Genomic DNA, 16,272 nt, shown 5'->3' with positions numbered 1-16,272 from the left:
TGGACCTCCTGGAAGGCTGCAGAGCCCAGGGGCCAGGGCTCACCTGGGGCTGAGCCTTGCAGCACCTCCTAGGGCCAATGACAACTTCCCTGAGCTTGAGGCTCACCTCCACGGGCCCAGTGAGGGAGTGTGCCTCCCAGGGTTGCTACGAGAACGGCAATAACAACGTGCCTGGCACGCAGTAAGTGCTCTGTAAACTATAGTTACAATGATTAATATTAATTACTTCCTGGGGGTGAGGGGGTCTTTGAGGCTGCCATACATGATCATGAAGGTCGCACACTGCTCAAAGGCACAACCTGAGGGACCACAGAGGGCAGCAATCTCGCCAGGCTCCACTTGCCACAGCTGTGGGCCTGGAAGAAGGGATGCTCTGCAGTTCCCATCAAGGCTCCCAGGGCTGTCCCAGTGCCCACTCGGCCCCAGGGCTGCTACCAGTGGGGGAGGGAGCCCCATGCCTGATAGAACCAAGCCGAGTCAGACCACAGCACCAGAAGTGTGCCCTGCACCTAAGGGGCCAGAGGGAGTGGGCACTCACCGAGTAGCTGGACGCCCCGCGTGAGGCCGTAGACGTCCACCAGGGCCCAGAGCGGCTCGGCTGTGCGGACCCCATTGAAGAAGAGCATGGCGGCCGAGTCGTTGATGCGGTAGAAAACACGGCCCTTCTTGTCCACCCAGAAGGCGATGATGTTGCCCTCGTTGGCAAACTCCTCAGGCAGCGCCTTGGCCCAGAAGCCGCTCTGGGACACCAGGTCGGGGCAGGCGTACTTGGGCAGTGAGTCAGGGTGGATACGGGACGGGTCCTTGCTCGTGAAGCCTAGCCGCAGCGCCCCGCTCCAGCAACACTGCTTCTTGGTGATCTGGGCGGCAGGGGTTTGGCCTCAGACAGCCCCCAGCCCAGCCTCTCCCCCACCGTCAGTGAGCCCAAGGGGAAGGGGCTGTGCCCTTCTCTGCAGACCACCCCCAGACAGACTCCTATGGGGAGTCACACCGCCCAGCTCACCCGCTATTTGGGCTCCTCTCCCTCCCCCAGGAGCCCCCACCAGTCGAGTGAGAGCTAGTTCTCACCTCCCACCATCATCTCCCATCACCTCACCATGGCCACTCCCTTCTCCCGTTCCTTCTCTGTCACGCAGGGAAGGTTGAGAAAGGAGTAAGGAGGAGGAGAGAGAAAGGAGGAATGAGGAAGAGTAGAAGCGCGGTAGAGAGGAAAGAGAAGGGGTAGGGGGTAGTGATGGACGTTAGCAGAAGGCAGTGCCTGGCAGGAAAGTCCAGAGGCCCCAGGGGGACGCAGTGACGGGAACAGGGAGGGAGGTCCCACCTTAAGCCTGACTTGCTCATAGATGAGGACCGGGCGGTTACTGAAGGTGATGGCATTGCAGAAGCTGGCCTGCCTCTTGACGGCCTTGTGGCTGAGGTCCATGAGGATCTGGGAGCCCTTGGTATGTGGGTGGAAGAGCAGTGGCGTGGCTGGGAGCCCCCCGCCGGGCAGCACCGGCGGGCAGTACTTCTGCTTGTGGTGGCATCGGTGAGAGGTGACAGGGAAGGGGCCCCCGATGGAGTCTGCAAAGGAACAAGCCACAGCGTCAGAGAATTTGACAGTCCAAGAGCTGGACCAGGGTCCCCTAGGGAAGGGCAGAGGGCTGGGGCATAAGCAGAAGTCACCACTGCCCAGGATTTCCACCATCATTGCCCCTTAGCACCACTGCCACTTTTTACCACCTTCCTTCTCCTGCTACCATCTACTGCTATTTCCCACTTCACCACCTACCACCATTTACTATCCACCACCATCTACTCTCACCTTTCACCCATCACCTCCCACCACCATCGACTCCCACCCTTCACCCGTCACCTCCCCACGTCCCACCATCATCTACTCCCACCCTTCACCCGTCACCTCCTACCATCTGCCCCTACCCTTCACTCATCACCTCCCACCACCGTCTGCCCCACCCTTCACCCATCACCTTCCACCACCACCATCTACCCCATCTGTCACAGACCACCACCACCACCAACTACCATCTACTGCTCCTCACCAGTATTTACCACCATTCACTTTCTGCCCTCCAGCATTGTGATAAGCCACCATTTACAACCAACATCCACCACCATTCACTGTCACTCACTACCACCACCATTTATCTTACTCAACAAATATTCATTATGTATCTGCTGAATACCAAGCCCTGTCCTAGGCACTGAAGATAAGGCGTGAAACATACATGGATCCTGTCCTCAAGCAGCCAACAGTCCAGGAAGGGAGATAAGACAGGGACAGAAACTGCAATACAAATGGCAGACAGTGATAAGCACCGAAAGGTAGGTCACGTCCCAGGAAGGCCTCCTGGAGGAGGGGAGGAGGAGGAGAAGGCTTTGGAGCTGGACTGACAAGTCTGGGCTGCAGTGAACACATGACCACGGGGCTGCCACTGGAGACCAGGAAGGTGGGTGAGGCCGCCTCTGCAGCGTCAGCCCCAGGAGCATGCCCATCTCTTCCCTCCTCCGGGGCCACCTCCCTCCTCCCTCCTCCCTCCTCCCCAGGCTGCCTTCCTGCTTTACACTGCCCTTGCCCACAACATCTTGGACACAGGCAGGCCTCTTCGCCCAGGCTTCCTAGGAACTCGGATCTGCTTCAAGAACCCCTAGCCAGGGAGGCACTGTGCTTTCTTCCATAAACAGGGCTTGGTTCATAAGGCACTTTACAAACATGCGAGGTTGGCATCCAGGAGACAGGGCAGAGAGAGGAAAGAACATGGGATGTGGTGCCAGGTGGCTTGTGTCTGTCACTAACTGGACATGTGACCTTGGGGAAGTCACTTCCCGTCTCTGGCACAATGAGTGGCCTCCACTCCGTGACTCTAAGCCATGCATCAGCGGCATTGGTAGCATTAACGCACAGCCTTGGCAGCTGGGGGCTCGGAGTGGGGGGTTCATTTCTTCCCCAAGATCTGTGTCTCATCCATCAGGAAGGGCAGCTCCTGCCCATCCGGTCGTCTTGAGAAGAGACACAGAGGATGGGGAAGATGGGGTGGGGAAGTAGAAAACCACAGAATGTGACTGAGGCCATCTGGGATGTTTCAAATTTTGGTCCCTCCAAGGCAAGAATTTAATAATACAGAAAGCTTGGTTAGCCCAGAGGCTTTCCCCTCCCTAAAGGGAGGGGAGGGGTTTCCAGGAAGGGGATGGAAGACAGGCAGAGAGGAGAGAAGGAGGGGAGAATCCCAGGAGGCAGGAAGGCCAGACTTTGGTCCAGTATTTGCACTGGTTTGCATCACTTTGCATCTTTGCTTCCTCCTTCCCAAAGGGCCCCAGACACCAGCATCCACAGTCCAGAGCCAGCCAGATACCCTGAGCATCAGCCTCCTGGCCTCTCTGGAGTTGCTTCCTGCATGCCAGGCCCACAAGTTGAGGGCAGCACAAGGCAGGGCTCACCTTGCTGTCACTAAGGAACCAAGAATGGTGCTCAAGGGCTCTGAAAGCCACCAAGCAGTGAAGGCTGGAATTGCTCAGAGGAGACCCAGACAGTCTGGGAAGGCCATCCGAAGAAGCTGAGTGACCCCTGAATAGCACAGAGCAGGGGAGGTCATTCCACGGAAGGGGACAGTTGAGGTGAGAACAAAGTGTGGCACTGGATATAGGTGCCCCACCTAGAAGAGGTACCCACTGGGCTCAGGCCAGCCTCAGAAAGAGCTTGCCTCTTGCTTTCAAAAAATACCACTGGTGAAAGGTAACATCACACACTGTTTACGGCTGTGTACATACGCAGAAATGAAAGCATAAAAGAAGAAATACCTGCTGGGTGAATGGATAACAAATGTGGTACGTCTATATAACAGAATACTACTCAGCAGTGAAAAAGGAATGAACTACTGACAGTAGCAGCAACACAGATGAATTACAAAATCATCACGCTGAGCGAAGCCAGTTTTTTTAAAAAATGCAGACACAGTCCACGGAGCAATTGCAGGGCCTCCACCCCTTTTAAAACCCTTCCTCTCCTTCCACCCTGTCCCACTGGTACCAATTCTATGAAACAGAAACTAAGCTAGAGTGATAATAAGCAGACGGGTGGACACCTGGGGATGGTGGGGGCAGGAGGGAATACTTGGGGTGAGAGGTGACAGATGTGTTCACCATCTTGATTGTGGTGATGGCTTCATGGGTATGTGCATATGTCAAAACCTGTCCAGTCATACACCTTAAACACCTGTGGTTTAGTGTGTGTCAATTATATTTCAATAAAGCAGTTTTTAAACCTGCTGAGCCTGGCAGCTGATGAGAGCCTCTCCTATGGGGCCCCCGCTGCAGCCTCCACTCAGAAGCCATGGACGAACTGCAGGGCCTCAACTTCCTTCAGAACACTTCCTCTCCTTCCTGCCTATCCCAGTTGGGATCCCGGGGCCCTGGATAAAGATCCAGGAAACACTGGTTCAGGGCAAATATGGTGAAGACACCCAGGGACCAGAGACCCTGGAAGGGCCATTCCCCAGGGCCTCCCACCCACAGGGAGGGTACTGCTTGGGCGAGGGCAGCACAGGCCCAGCCTCCCTGGCTGACAGCCCAACAGATGGAGAATGGGAATGGGGGAACCTTGGTCCCTGGGGGTACAGTGTGCACCCAGACGTGTGACCTCAAAAAAAGGCACGCTCACGGGTACACACATACACCTGTGAGCACGCGAGGGTAACCCAGAACCTAGGAGACAGAGGAGGGAAAGAGACTTATTCCTGCCCTTACCCGTTAGACCAGGAATCGCACATTTACACATGTAGTGCGCACACACACATGTAGTCATATACACATGGATGCACAAGGCAGTCCACACAGAACACACATCTACTACATATGGGCCATACATCTAATAATAATGGCAGCCACTCACCAAGTGCTAACACGTGCCAGGCTCTGAACTGAGAGTTTTACATATACTTACTGGTTTCACCCTCACAGCAAACTGATGAGGTAGGAGGGACAGTATAAGCCCATTTACCTGATGATGAATCAGCCTCAGAGAGATTGAGTGGCTTGCCCAAGGTCACACAGCCAGCAGGATGGGGCTTTCAGAGCCAAACCCAGGCAATCTGACTGCAGGGCCAGGGTCTTAGCTATTCAGCATTAATAGCCAACAAAGCATGGGTTTGGATACATTTTTTAAATGCACTTTTAAATATGGTCATAACTGATAAAATATGAAAAAAATATTCATCCGTGTCCCACCTAAAATCATCTCATGTAGCACACAGGGGGATACCTGGCATTCTATTATGTTGCCTCCACAATACATGTGTGTATGCCGCCAGACAAGGAAATGCAAACCGTGTTTTCATACACAGCCCTCACCCATCACTGATAGGATGCAGAATGGTGCAGCCAATGTGGAAGATGGCTTGGCAGTTTCTTATAAGTTAAACACCTACCATATGACCCAGCAATCACACTCGTGGGCACTTACCCAAGAGAAATGAAGACATCTGTACGATGACCTGTATGCAAATGGACAGCAACTTTATCCATAATAACCCAAAACTGGAAACAACTCAAATGCCCTCCAACTGATGAATGGATAAATAAAACATGGTACATCCACACAATCAATACTACTCTGCAGTAAAAATGAACAGAACTATGATACAACAAGAAGGAACCTCAAAAGCATGTTAAGTGAAGGAAGCCAGACTCAAAAGGCTACATACAGTCTGATTCCATTTGTATGACAGTCTGGAAAAGGCAGAAGTGCAGACGTAGAAAGATCAGTGGGTATCGGAGTTTGGGGAAGAGGAAAGCAACACAAAGATGTTTTTATGGCGACAGAAATGTTCTATACCGTCATCGTGGTAGTGGTTATACAAATTATACATTTATCAAAACTCACCAAAATATACACTTGAAAAGGGTGAATGTTAGTGTCCATAAATTATACCTCAAAAGCAGCAACAATGACTAACAAACCAGGTCTTTATGAAGATGGGAGGAAAGGGAGGCTGGAATCTCTGACCCACAGCCCCCAGCATCCCACCACAGGCAGATCCTAGGATTGGACCATCTGACAGGAGACCCCAAAGCCTGGTCGGGCCTGCCACTCTCAGCCTTAAGTTCCTTCCACTACTGTGAAGTGGCGGTGCTGTTCCCTGTCCCCTGTGGGTCTGAAGAGAGCACTTGGGCAGCTGCAAAGCACCTTCACCGATTCCTGGGCCTGCTAAGTCCTGTGCCGGCCTCTTCCTGCCCACAGTGTGGTCTCTGCCCACTGAGCCACCTCTGTGGGAGCGACGTGAAAACCCTTTCTGACTTGCTGGGCATCTCCTGCCCATGGACCATGGTCACTTGCTGCTCAGCAGGCCCCCGTTGAATTCCTGACCCTAACCCACCAGCCCCACCATGTTCCCAGGCCCCAGTGGAGTCCAAGCACCCCACATCCAACCTGCCAATCCCACCTCAGAAATAAACATCCCTGGGCCCCGCCCCCTCCTCTCCTCCCCACCGCCGTGGCCCTAGCCCAGCCCTCATCACTCCTCTCTGAACAGGGGCCAGGGCCGCCACGTACAGCCACGTAGGCTCTGCCCTGCATGCCTCCAGGGGGCGCCATCCTCGTGGGCTACAATAAGAAATACAACCCTCACAGGTATCCAACGTGGCAGCCCTGACCAGGGTGATCACCCCCTCCCCAACCCCTGCTGTCCCTGCTTCTGCTACCTCCCTCCTCCATCTCAGCTGGTATTATGATCCTGGGTGAGGAAGGAGAGAAAGCAAAATGAGAATTAATCCTGAGCACAGCTCTGATGCCAAGGGCCAGAGGGACAGCTGGGGGCAGGGCTCCCTCCCTATACTTTAACATACACTATGACCCCTTAAAATCCCCATTCTATGGATGAATGAGTTGCAATTCAGACTGACTAACCAACTTGCCTGAGGTCACACAGCAATTAAGTGGCAGAGCTGGGACCTGAACCCTGATCTTCCAAAGCCACATCCAGGGTCCTTTGCCCTACTCAGCAGCTAACACTAGAGCTCATTTTCCCCAGGAGCCCAAGATGGCAGGCACAGTGGGGAAAGCCTGTGTGGGGGAGGTGCTGGCCACTCCCAGCCAGGGAAGCAGCCACAGCAAAGGGCCTGAAGATGCTGGGCCTGTGAGCTGCACAACTGCTCTCCCAGTGGCCAGCGGTCCTGGGCAGAGCCCCAGTCTCGCCATCTGCTCCCAGCAGAGCTCCCAGGGAGGCTCCCCTTAGTGACAGCTTTACAAGCGTTTCGGGAGCCACAGCGGGAGCACCCCGTCAGGCGAGGCTGCTGCTGACACAATGGAAGCTCCCCACCCCACCCCGGCAGCCCATTCCTCCTGGGCATTTATGAGCTGCCACACACAAGCCTGGTCAGCCCTCCGGGTGACCCTCAGCCAGCTCCCGACCACATTCCTGCCTCTCGGTGGGGTCCCAGGCAGAGATACCAAGATACAATGTAGCCTCCGGAGTGACCTTCCTACTACCCCGGCCCACACTCTGCCCCAGAACCATCCTGGCAGAGCCCCGGGTGCCCAGGCTGCGTTGAGCTGGGCTGCCAAGGAGAGAGGGAGGGAGCAATGGCAGTTGACAATAACCAACCTCTATGTGGCTTAACAGGCAGTGTCTTCATTATACCCCCAATGACACAGGTCCTCAGAAGTGAAGTTACTCACCAAGGTCACACAGCCGGAGTAAAGAGCCCAGATGTGAACCCAGGCCTGCTGCCTCCAAACCCAACTCTGAGACCCCATTTTTCTCATCTGTAAAATAGGGACCATGGCAGACCTTCCTGGTATTCTTGCAAGGATTAAAGAGATGCTGTATTTAAAACTAATCTAGTAAGTAGCAGCTATAATAATAGTTATTAATAATTCTATTAATAATTATTAATAATAGTTGCGAATAATTATATTATTATTGTTGCAATTGACAGCAATCTGTGCTCTCCTACACCTTTGCTCAAGCTATTTCCCCTGCCCCGCATATCTTCTCTCCCTGCCCCACCCACACCTCTCCAAATCCCACCCATCTTTCAAGGCCCAGCTGGATCCCACTATGTTCTAAGCCTGTGGACCTGAATACCAGTGCTGACATGATCATTTGCATCTCCAATGAGGGAGGCTTACCTCACTTTCTGGACAGTACAGGACAGGGCAAAGAGCACGAGCCCTGGAGGCAGGAGACCGTGGTTTCAAAACCTGGCCATGCCACAGACTTGCTGTGTGACTCTGGGCAAGGTGCTTCACCTCTCTGGACCTTAATTTCCTTCTCTGTAAAACAGGGTCATCATAGCTGCCCTGCCCACCTCTCCAGGCCACTGTGAGAACCCAGTGAGTTCACAGATGTGAAAGAATGTTTCAGACTTTAACACCTGATTCCAACATAAGGTCTTATTATTTCTTATAAAAGCAACGACCACCACCACAGGAAATGATCTGTTCATTTACGCCCAGTGGGAGGCCAGACACTTCTATTTTAATTTATCCCAAACACCCTAATCCCGGATTGCCAGGGTGGTCCTGACTTGAGGCTAGTTTACACACAGTCACTGAACAGGGCTCCCTCTGGGGGAAAAACTTGGGAGATGCGGGAGAGCAGGTGGGGGAGGGCCCTGAGTGAGAGAGATGAATGTAAAACTACACAGATGTGAATTTCTCTGGGTTCCCTCAAGGGGCCCACCTCCCTCACCTGCCTGTAGCCTCAAGGGCTGGCCCAAGCCCCTTTCTCTGCTGGGAACCATTCCTTCCTCCTTCCTGCCTGTAAACCTGCCTTTCTCTCATTCTTCCTTCAGACCTTGATTTTAAAGCCCACTTTCTCGCAGAAGTCTCTCTGATCCCCAGACCAGGTCCAAGGATCCCATATGCCCCTAAGAGAGCATCCATCACCCAAGCAGCCTTTCTCAACTCTGGATCCTCCACAGAATTAAGCCCAAATGCCTTGAAGCACACACTGTATGTAATGCACTGACTTGCCTTCTTCACACCCAGAATGGTTCTGGGCATGTGCCATCCTTGGTAGAGGTCGAGTCACTCAGACCATTTTCTGTGTTCTGTGGTGCAGCTCTCTGGCTAGGAAAGGCTTCAGGGTTATTTGCTTGTCTCCCTGATGGGCTGTGAGCCTCCCGAGGGCAGAGACCATTGTCTTTTTTTTTTACTGCTGTTTCCCCAGGGCCTAGCTCAGAGCACACAGCAGGTGCTCAATAAAAGCCACTGACTGAACTGCTACTGTTCAGTTCTTCAATCCACTGATAACTGGCAAGTGTCCAAGGAGCACCTACTTGGTGCCTTGCCCTTTCTGGTGTCCCGTGGAGAAATTAGAGAAAGAGGGGACCAAAGGGACAGCTTCCTTCACTGCCCAGCACCAAGATCCCACACTCCATGTCTGACTACAGCCCTGCCTGCTCCAGAACCTTCCAGCACTCCCCACTTGCCTGCAGGAAGAAGGAGAAAAATCGCGAGGGTTGTTTTTTTTTTTTTCTGTATCAGGCACCAGATTCCTTTCTTGTACAACCTTGTCTCATTCTCCCAAGCCCTGAAAGTTAGGGATCTGTGGGAAGCAGCCTCGAAGATGGCCCCAGTGATCCCCACCTCCACCTCCTGGCAGTCCCCTTGTAATCCTGTAAGCCCATCTGTAATCCTCTCCCCTTGGGTGTGGAGTGGACCTAGCAACTAGCTTCTAACAGCTGAAGTAATGGGACGGGACTCCCAAGACTGGGTTATAAAAAACCTTTGGCCTGGGCTTCCCTGGTGGCGCAGTGGTTAAGAATCCACCTACCAATGCAGGGGACACGGGTTCTATCCCTGGTCCAGGAAGATCCCACATGCCGCGGAGCAACTAACCCCGTGCGCCACAACTACTGAGCCTGAGCTCTAGAGCCCGCGAGCCACAACTACTGAAGCCCGCGCGCCGAGAGCCCGTGCTTCGCAACAAGAGAAGCCACGACAATGAGAAGCCCACACACCGCGACGAAGAGTAGCCCCTGCTCACCGCAACTAGAGAAAGCCCGTGCACAGCAATGAAGACCCAACACAGACAAAAATAAATAAGTTAAATTAATTAATTAATCCAAAAAAAAATCCTTTGGCCTCTCCCTTGGTTACTTTCTCTTACCTCTCTCGGGTCGCTCCCTCTGGGGAAGCCAGCCATGTAAGGTAGCCCTGTGGAGAGGCCCACGTGGGAGGGACCAGGGACCACCAGTCACCATGTGAGTAAGCCTAGATGTGGCTCCGCCTCCAGGCAAGCCTTCAGGTGAGCCTGCAGCCCCAGCCAATAACTTGACCGTAACTTCACAAGGGACATTAAGCTGGAAGCACCTAACTAAACCGTGTCAAGATTCCTGACCCACAGAAAATGTGAGATAATTAAATGTTTGTCTGTTTGCTGTTTTAAGCCACTAACTTTTGGGGTAATTTGTTATGCAGCAGTACAGATCACTTAGTTCCATTTTATAGATAAGGACACAGAGGCTCTGAGAGGTAATAACTTGCCCAGGGTCACACAGTTAGTAAGTGGTGGAGCTGGGCTCTGAACTCAGATCTGTCTGGCTGTGCAGCCATCCTCATTGGGCCACAGCTAGCTGGCCAGCATGCTCGGTCCCCTCTGCCCTACACGAACGCTCCACTCCACCCTGGTCAGTTTCTCCATGACCTCTGCCGCCCCCACGAACACGCCTTTGTCATTTAGGGTTAGGGGCCACGTCAGCACCCGGTCATCTGTCCCAGAGAGCTCGGCTACGCGTACAGCAGGTCCTGCTGCTTCCTGGAAGACCGAATGAATCCACAGTGGCGAGGTGGGCAAAGGAGAGCAGCAGGGAGTGGGCAGGATGGGCACCCTCACGGCCGAGTTAATCTCCACATGGAGCCTCCTGCCCTCATTCACTCCACGGCATCCCAGTCTCTGACGTTTCCAGCAACCAGATGTGCATAGAGATGGGTCTCCCAACATCCTCACTTCACGGAGGGAACCAGCCCTCCTCCTCCCCCTCCCCTATCCCATCCCAAGATTCCAGAAGGGGATTCCAGATGATAACCATTCTGAGTTCAGCTCCTGGTCCCTGTCTTCCCAGCGCCACCCCCACCCAAAGCCCCCAAGCCAGTCCTGAGAGAATGAGGGGGAGCATGGCTCAGTCACATAAATCCACACACCACGCAGACCATCACCCTCAGTTCCCCTGACACAAATCCACACTCACTCGCGTGCACATGTGTGCATATACACACAGTGGGTGTGTGCCTAATGTGGACACAGCACCCAGGGAACGCTCTGTCCCGGGGGCCTGACAGGGCTGGAGGAGACAGCGATGCAGTCTTGGTCCTTAAAGGCAGACAGGCGCTTGTGTGTACACACTTAGAGCACACACGGGCCTGGAGGAACCTTCGGGGAAACCTTCACATCCGTTTACAGAGTGCTTGCTGTGTACCCGGAAGGCTGCCCTTTATGCCAGTTAGCTCACTTACTCTTTCTACAGCCCTTCCAGGTAAACCTTCCCACCCCCAATTTATGAAAGTGGACACTGAGACTCAGACAAATAAAGGCACTGACCCAAAGTCACACAGCCAGTAAGAGCAGAACAGGATTCAAACTCTCACCAAGAACACGCATCCCACTCTCTCTCCAGCCCTACCTGGCCTGTCACCCAGCTCAGGGCTCACATCTTCCACCCCATCTGCCCCCCGCCCAGGCCACCTGCAGCTCCAACTGCGATGTGGTCCAGCAGCCCGGGGCCCGTACCCCACACTCTTCCCTCTTACTCAGTGACCAAGCATCTGCTGGGTGCCACTGGGTGCCAGACACTGGGCTGGGTGAAGAGAACACAGAGATGGATCAACCTGATTCCTCCCCCCCCCACCGCCCCTGGATCCTACAGGCACAAGTGGGGTGTGGGTGTCACATATGTTCAAGACACACCTGCCAGGCTCTGGGGAGCTCACCTTGGCCTAAAACTCCAGAGCTGCTGCCGGGAGAGAGGAGGCTCCTTCTGTGCTAATCCCAGATCTCCTAAGTCCACGTGATGTCCTGTCCCCTGCTGCCTGAGTGAGAATTAGGAACCCAAGGAGGGGAAGCAGGGAGTTAGCTGCGGAAGGGATGAGGTCTGGATTCCCTCTGAGCCGCTAACTACACGACCTCAGTCAGCCATTTCCCTTTCTGAGCCACGGCATCCCCTTCTGTAAAAGGACAGCGGGAACCAATCTCTCAGGTCCCTATACCCCAGCGTCCAGGATTTGTTGGTCCAGAGACCTGGGGGTGACATGTATGTCTGGGCGCATGTGTGTGTGTCATCCGCATATCAGCCCCTCTGCAAAGGGCCCATCCCTTGCCCGGAGGCGGGGGTAGGAGCATTAAAGAAAGTAAAGGAGGAGGGGAGGGAAGAGGAGGGGAGGGAAGAGGAGGGCAGGGGTGGAAGGAGAGGGGAGGGGGGCTTCCCAGGATCAGGGCTGCCTCCCTCTGTGCTCTCCCCACCCCCATCCTGCCCTAAAGACGGGGAGCAGCTCTGGAAATCTGCCTGATGAAAAAGATCAAGCATGTAACTGCTGAAACCATTTTCCAAATGAGAATTAATCTCTCCCAAGGGTCCCCTGCCAGGCTGGTCCCAGAGGAGCCGGACTCCTCACCACCAGCGCATGCACGGCGCGCACACACACACACGCACACACACACACACACACACGCACACACACACACGACTCGCGCAGAAACACTGACCTCTACAGAATAACAGAGTTTCACAAATGTGAAACTGTGTGGCTGCTCACGCATGAAACGCAGACACAAAATATTCAGTGTCTTAAATACGGCACAGATAGTTACACATTACGCGGGTATACACAGAAAAAGACCTAAAACACAGATGCACACGATCTGCAGTCACCAGAAACATAAACAGCCAGGACACGCCCACAAACATACCACTAGATATGCCCACACAACCCCTCACCTCTCACTGTAACCCAGCAACCCAAAATCTTCAGCTCGAACCAAATCAAACCCCCAAGGCTCACGTGAAAATACCATCAGGAGCCATGTAACTATGTCCTCAGAAGTCAGGCTGCTGAGAGCACCCCTAAAGAGTGAACCCCCTGCATCTCCCACTTCCCCCAACTCACCTCCCAGAAGGGGGTGAAACCAAAGCCACCGGGGCAGCCAGTGAACAGGTGTGGGGACACGTAGGTACGGACATGGGTGAGGACATGTGTGGACACGCATGCAGGGTCCTGGCTAAGGGGCCATGTGGGCACAGGCAAACACCCCCTCGCCACAACTCACAACTCCCATCGCCTATTCGTGTTGATGGCAGGCTGAGGCCGGGGCCAGGGCCAGCTTACAGGGGACCCAGGCTGAGGAAGGTGGTCCAGGTAAGCGGGTGGAGGCCAAGGCAGATGGGGCATTTGATTAGCACTCACCCAATGGCCCAACTCCTGGAGTTCTCAGTGCACCCCAGGCTATCCTCCTGTCCCCATTGGGAGAGGAAGGAATAGGACCCTGGCCTCAGAATGCCTCTCCGCTTTGGCTTTCCCCTGTGTTAAGTCCTTATTCACATGGTCTCCTGTAGTCCTCACAATACTCCTATAAGGACGCTACTATCATTAGCCCCATTGACAGACGAGAAAACCAAGGCTCAGGGAGACACTTGCCCTTGCTACCACCCATGTGTATCTACTCCAGAGCATGAGCTCTTGACGGCCATAGGCCATCTCGGGTCCCGGGGTCCTCAATCCCCTCTGAATCCTGCATTCTAAGGCAGCTGGAGGATAGTGTGCTGCGTCCTGAGCCTGTTCTGAGGGCCTCTCTGTCCTTCCCAGGCCACTGGCCTGCCCAAGTCTGACTCCAGTGGAAAATGCCAGTCGGCTCCAGACCCTCTGCCAACAGGCTCCACTGGAGCCAATGAGCCCAAAGAGGTGCCCCCACCCCACAGACGGGCAGGGCCAGGCCCAGGTCAGCCCAGTCCGAGTCTCAGGCCAAGGCCCAGGCCACTGGCACTGCCTCTGGCCAGCTCCGGATTATGTGTCTTCCAGGGCCTTCCATCTGTCACTTGGCCCTCTGGGCCCAGGATGAAATTCATTGCCTTTTAAGAGAGACAATGATTTGCTTTTCCCATGTCTCCTTCCCTGCCTTTTTCTTTTTTAATTAGAAATTACTCTTTCAAAGTCCAGGGCCTGGAAAGGGGAAGTCACCTGGTCACCAGTCCTGGCCACAGCTTCCCATTCACTCCTGCCACCACCCTTCTTCCTTCCCGGCCCTTTCCCGGTTCCTCGGTGCCCACTGAACCCAGCAGACGGAGACTGCCCCACCTCCTAATGCCCTGCCTGAGGAGGGGAGGAGGGCACACAGGGGAGTGTGGCAGGGACCCCCCAGGGTCAGCCCACACTGTCCTGGCGCCAGCCAGTTTGCACAGGAACCCCAACTACGGGGCCCAGCGATGACAAAACAAGTCCCTGGGAAGGCCTTCCCTTCTGGGTCTGGTGCCACATCGGCCATGTTACTCCCAAGACCACAGTACTGGGGCCAGGCCGATGAGGGCACAGGAGCAGGCGCAAGCAGGGGCCACCCAGCGCTCCTTCCTTTCACCGCTTCACCTGCCTGCCTGTCGGTCTGTCTGAGCACAGATGTGAACCCCAGGAGTCAGAAGTTCATTGACCTCCTCGGCAGAGCACACGCTTTGAGAACTGAGGTCAGGCAATGTGGTTTGCACCCGTGTGTGCTTAGGCACAAGCCAGCACAGGTACCCACCCACAGACACCGCCAATGCACACTCATAAACACAGACAGACACACACACACACACACACACACACTCTTGCATATACGCGTGTACCCACACATCTCTCCATGGCTCCGTCATGGAGCACAGCACTGACCTCCACGGCCCGCATCCCAGAACCCACAAACAGGTCCCCCCAGCTGCCTAACTGTGGTTTGCCTCAGTTCAAGGAGAGGGGAGTATGGACACTGGGACCTCACATCCCACCTGGAGGCTGATCAGCACCCTGGGGAGGCAGGAGGACAAGGAGACTTTGTGGGGAGACTCAGCTGTCTGACCTCCTGCTGTCTGCCAGGGAAGGACCTCTCTTCCTGCTCGTCCCGGCCCCCCTTGCCTTCCCCCCGACCCCAGTACCTGTCACCCAAAGGCACCCCCTCCCACAGCCCGGGAGCCCACCAAGGAGTGAAGAGGCAGGCGGAATGGCCATGCCCTCAGCCCCAGTGCCCTTCGGGCCCAGCCTCCCCAGGTGGTCCCCAGGCTGTGGATGGGCAGACCCTCAGGCATCAGCTAGGGTCTTACCGTGGAAGGTGCTCCGGGTGAACTGTCCCCCCATCGTGGGCAGCGGGTAGCACGGCCACCTCCGTTTGGCTGGCTGGCCTCGTCACCGAGCCGCCCTGGCGGCCAGCTCCCCTCCTCCTGCCCCCCACCCTCCTCCGTGGCCAGCAGCAGCCGGCATGGCAGGGCCGAGCCCGCCCCGCCCGCACGCAGCCCGCCGCCCGCAAGGCCGGCCACACACGCACACACGCCCCTCTGGCCCCGCTCACGGCTGCCTCCCAGCTCCCACCCACTCCCGGAGCCTCCCCCACCTCCCTGCGCTGGTACAGGCGATGGGATCTGTCATGTTTATTTACATAAGGAGGAGGAGACTGGAGGCTTCCTGAAATAGCCGAGCTCCAGAAAGCACTGGAGATGCCCCAGCCAGAGCAGGCAGACACACACACGGACACACACACACGGACACACACATTCACATTCCCTATCACACACCTCATCACACACACACACACACACACACACGCACACAACCTCACCATTCACCCAGGCTACAGTCATTCACATGCCATTATGTACCTACTACATGCAGACGCTGGGGGAGACGACAGGATGCCATGGTAAGCAAGACAGACCTTGTCTCTGCCCTCAAGGGGCTTACAATCTGGCTAGTGCAGCTTAATAACAAAGAGCTGACATCACTCCTATCTTCTTCCAGGCTCTACTGCAAGTGCTTTACGAGTATTAACCCCTTTGGTCCTCACAGGCTGAACGATGAGGTCAGCATATGGTTATTATCAATAGGTACCATTATTATTACTATCTGAGAAATGAGATGAGAAAACTGAGACAAAGAGGTTACCTACCTAGAAGGTGGCAGGGCCGGGCTGCAAACCCAGGCAGTCTGGTACTGGAATCTACACTTCTACCTCCACACTAAACCATTCCTTTAATCACAGACATACAAAACACACACCAATATACACAGAGCACACTACCCGTCTATACTACATCACAGGTATA

General features: G+C 54.7%; 1 protein-coding gene across 3 annotated transcripts in view; it reads right to left on the bottom strand.

Annotated features, from left to right (window-relative positions):
• Window positions 1-16,272, bottom strand: part of NEURL1 (neuralized E3 ubiquitin protein ligase 1) — a 78,905-nt gene that overhangs the window by 17,735 nt on the left and 44,898 nt on the right. Inside the window, exons 1-3 of one of the 3 annotated variants that reach the window (XM_082408347.1) lie at window positions 15,277-15,458; window positions 1,322-1,563; window positions 539-860 (exon numbers count right to left, since the gene is read on the bottom strand). In XM_082408347.1, the coding sequence (XP_082264473.1) occupies window positions 539-860; window positions 1,322-1,563; window positions 15,277-15,310 (598 nt within the window). In that variant the 5' untranslated portion in view covers window positions 15,311-15,458. Of the gene's footprint in view, window positions 1-538; window positions 861-1,321; window positions 1,706-15,276; window positions 15,459-16,272 lie in introns of those variants that run through there. The other 2 variants (XM_082408346.1, XM_082408345.1) reach the window with 2 other exon arrangements.

Source organism: Balaenoptera borealis, assembly GCF_965194805.1.
Source record: "Balaenoptera borealis genome assembly, chromosome: 10".
NCBI lineage: Eukaryota > Metazoa > Chordata > Mammalia > Artiodactyla > Balaenopteridae > Balaenoptera > Balaenoptera borealis.
The sequence above is the reverse complement of the archived record's forward strand: the minus strand, read 5'-3'. Positions and strand labels throughout refer to the sequence as shown.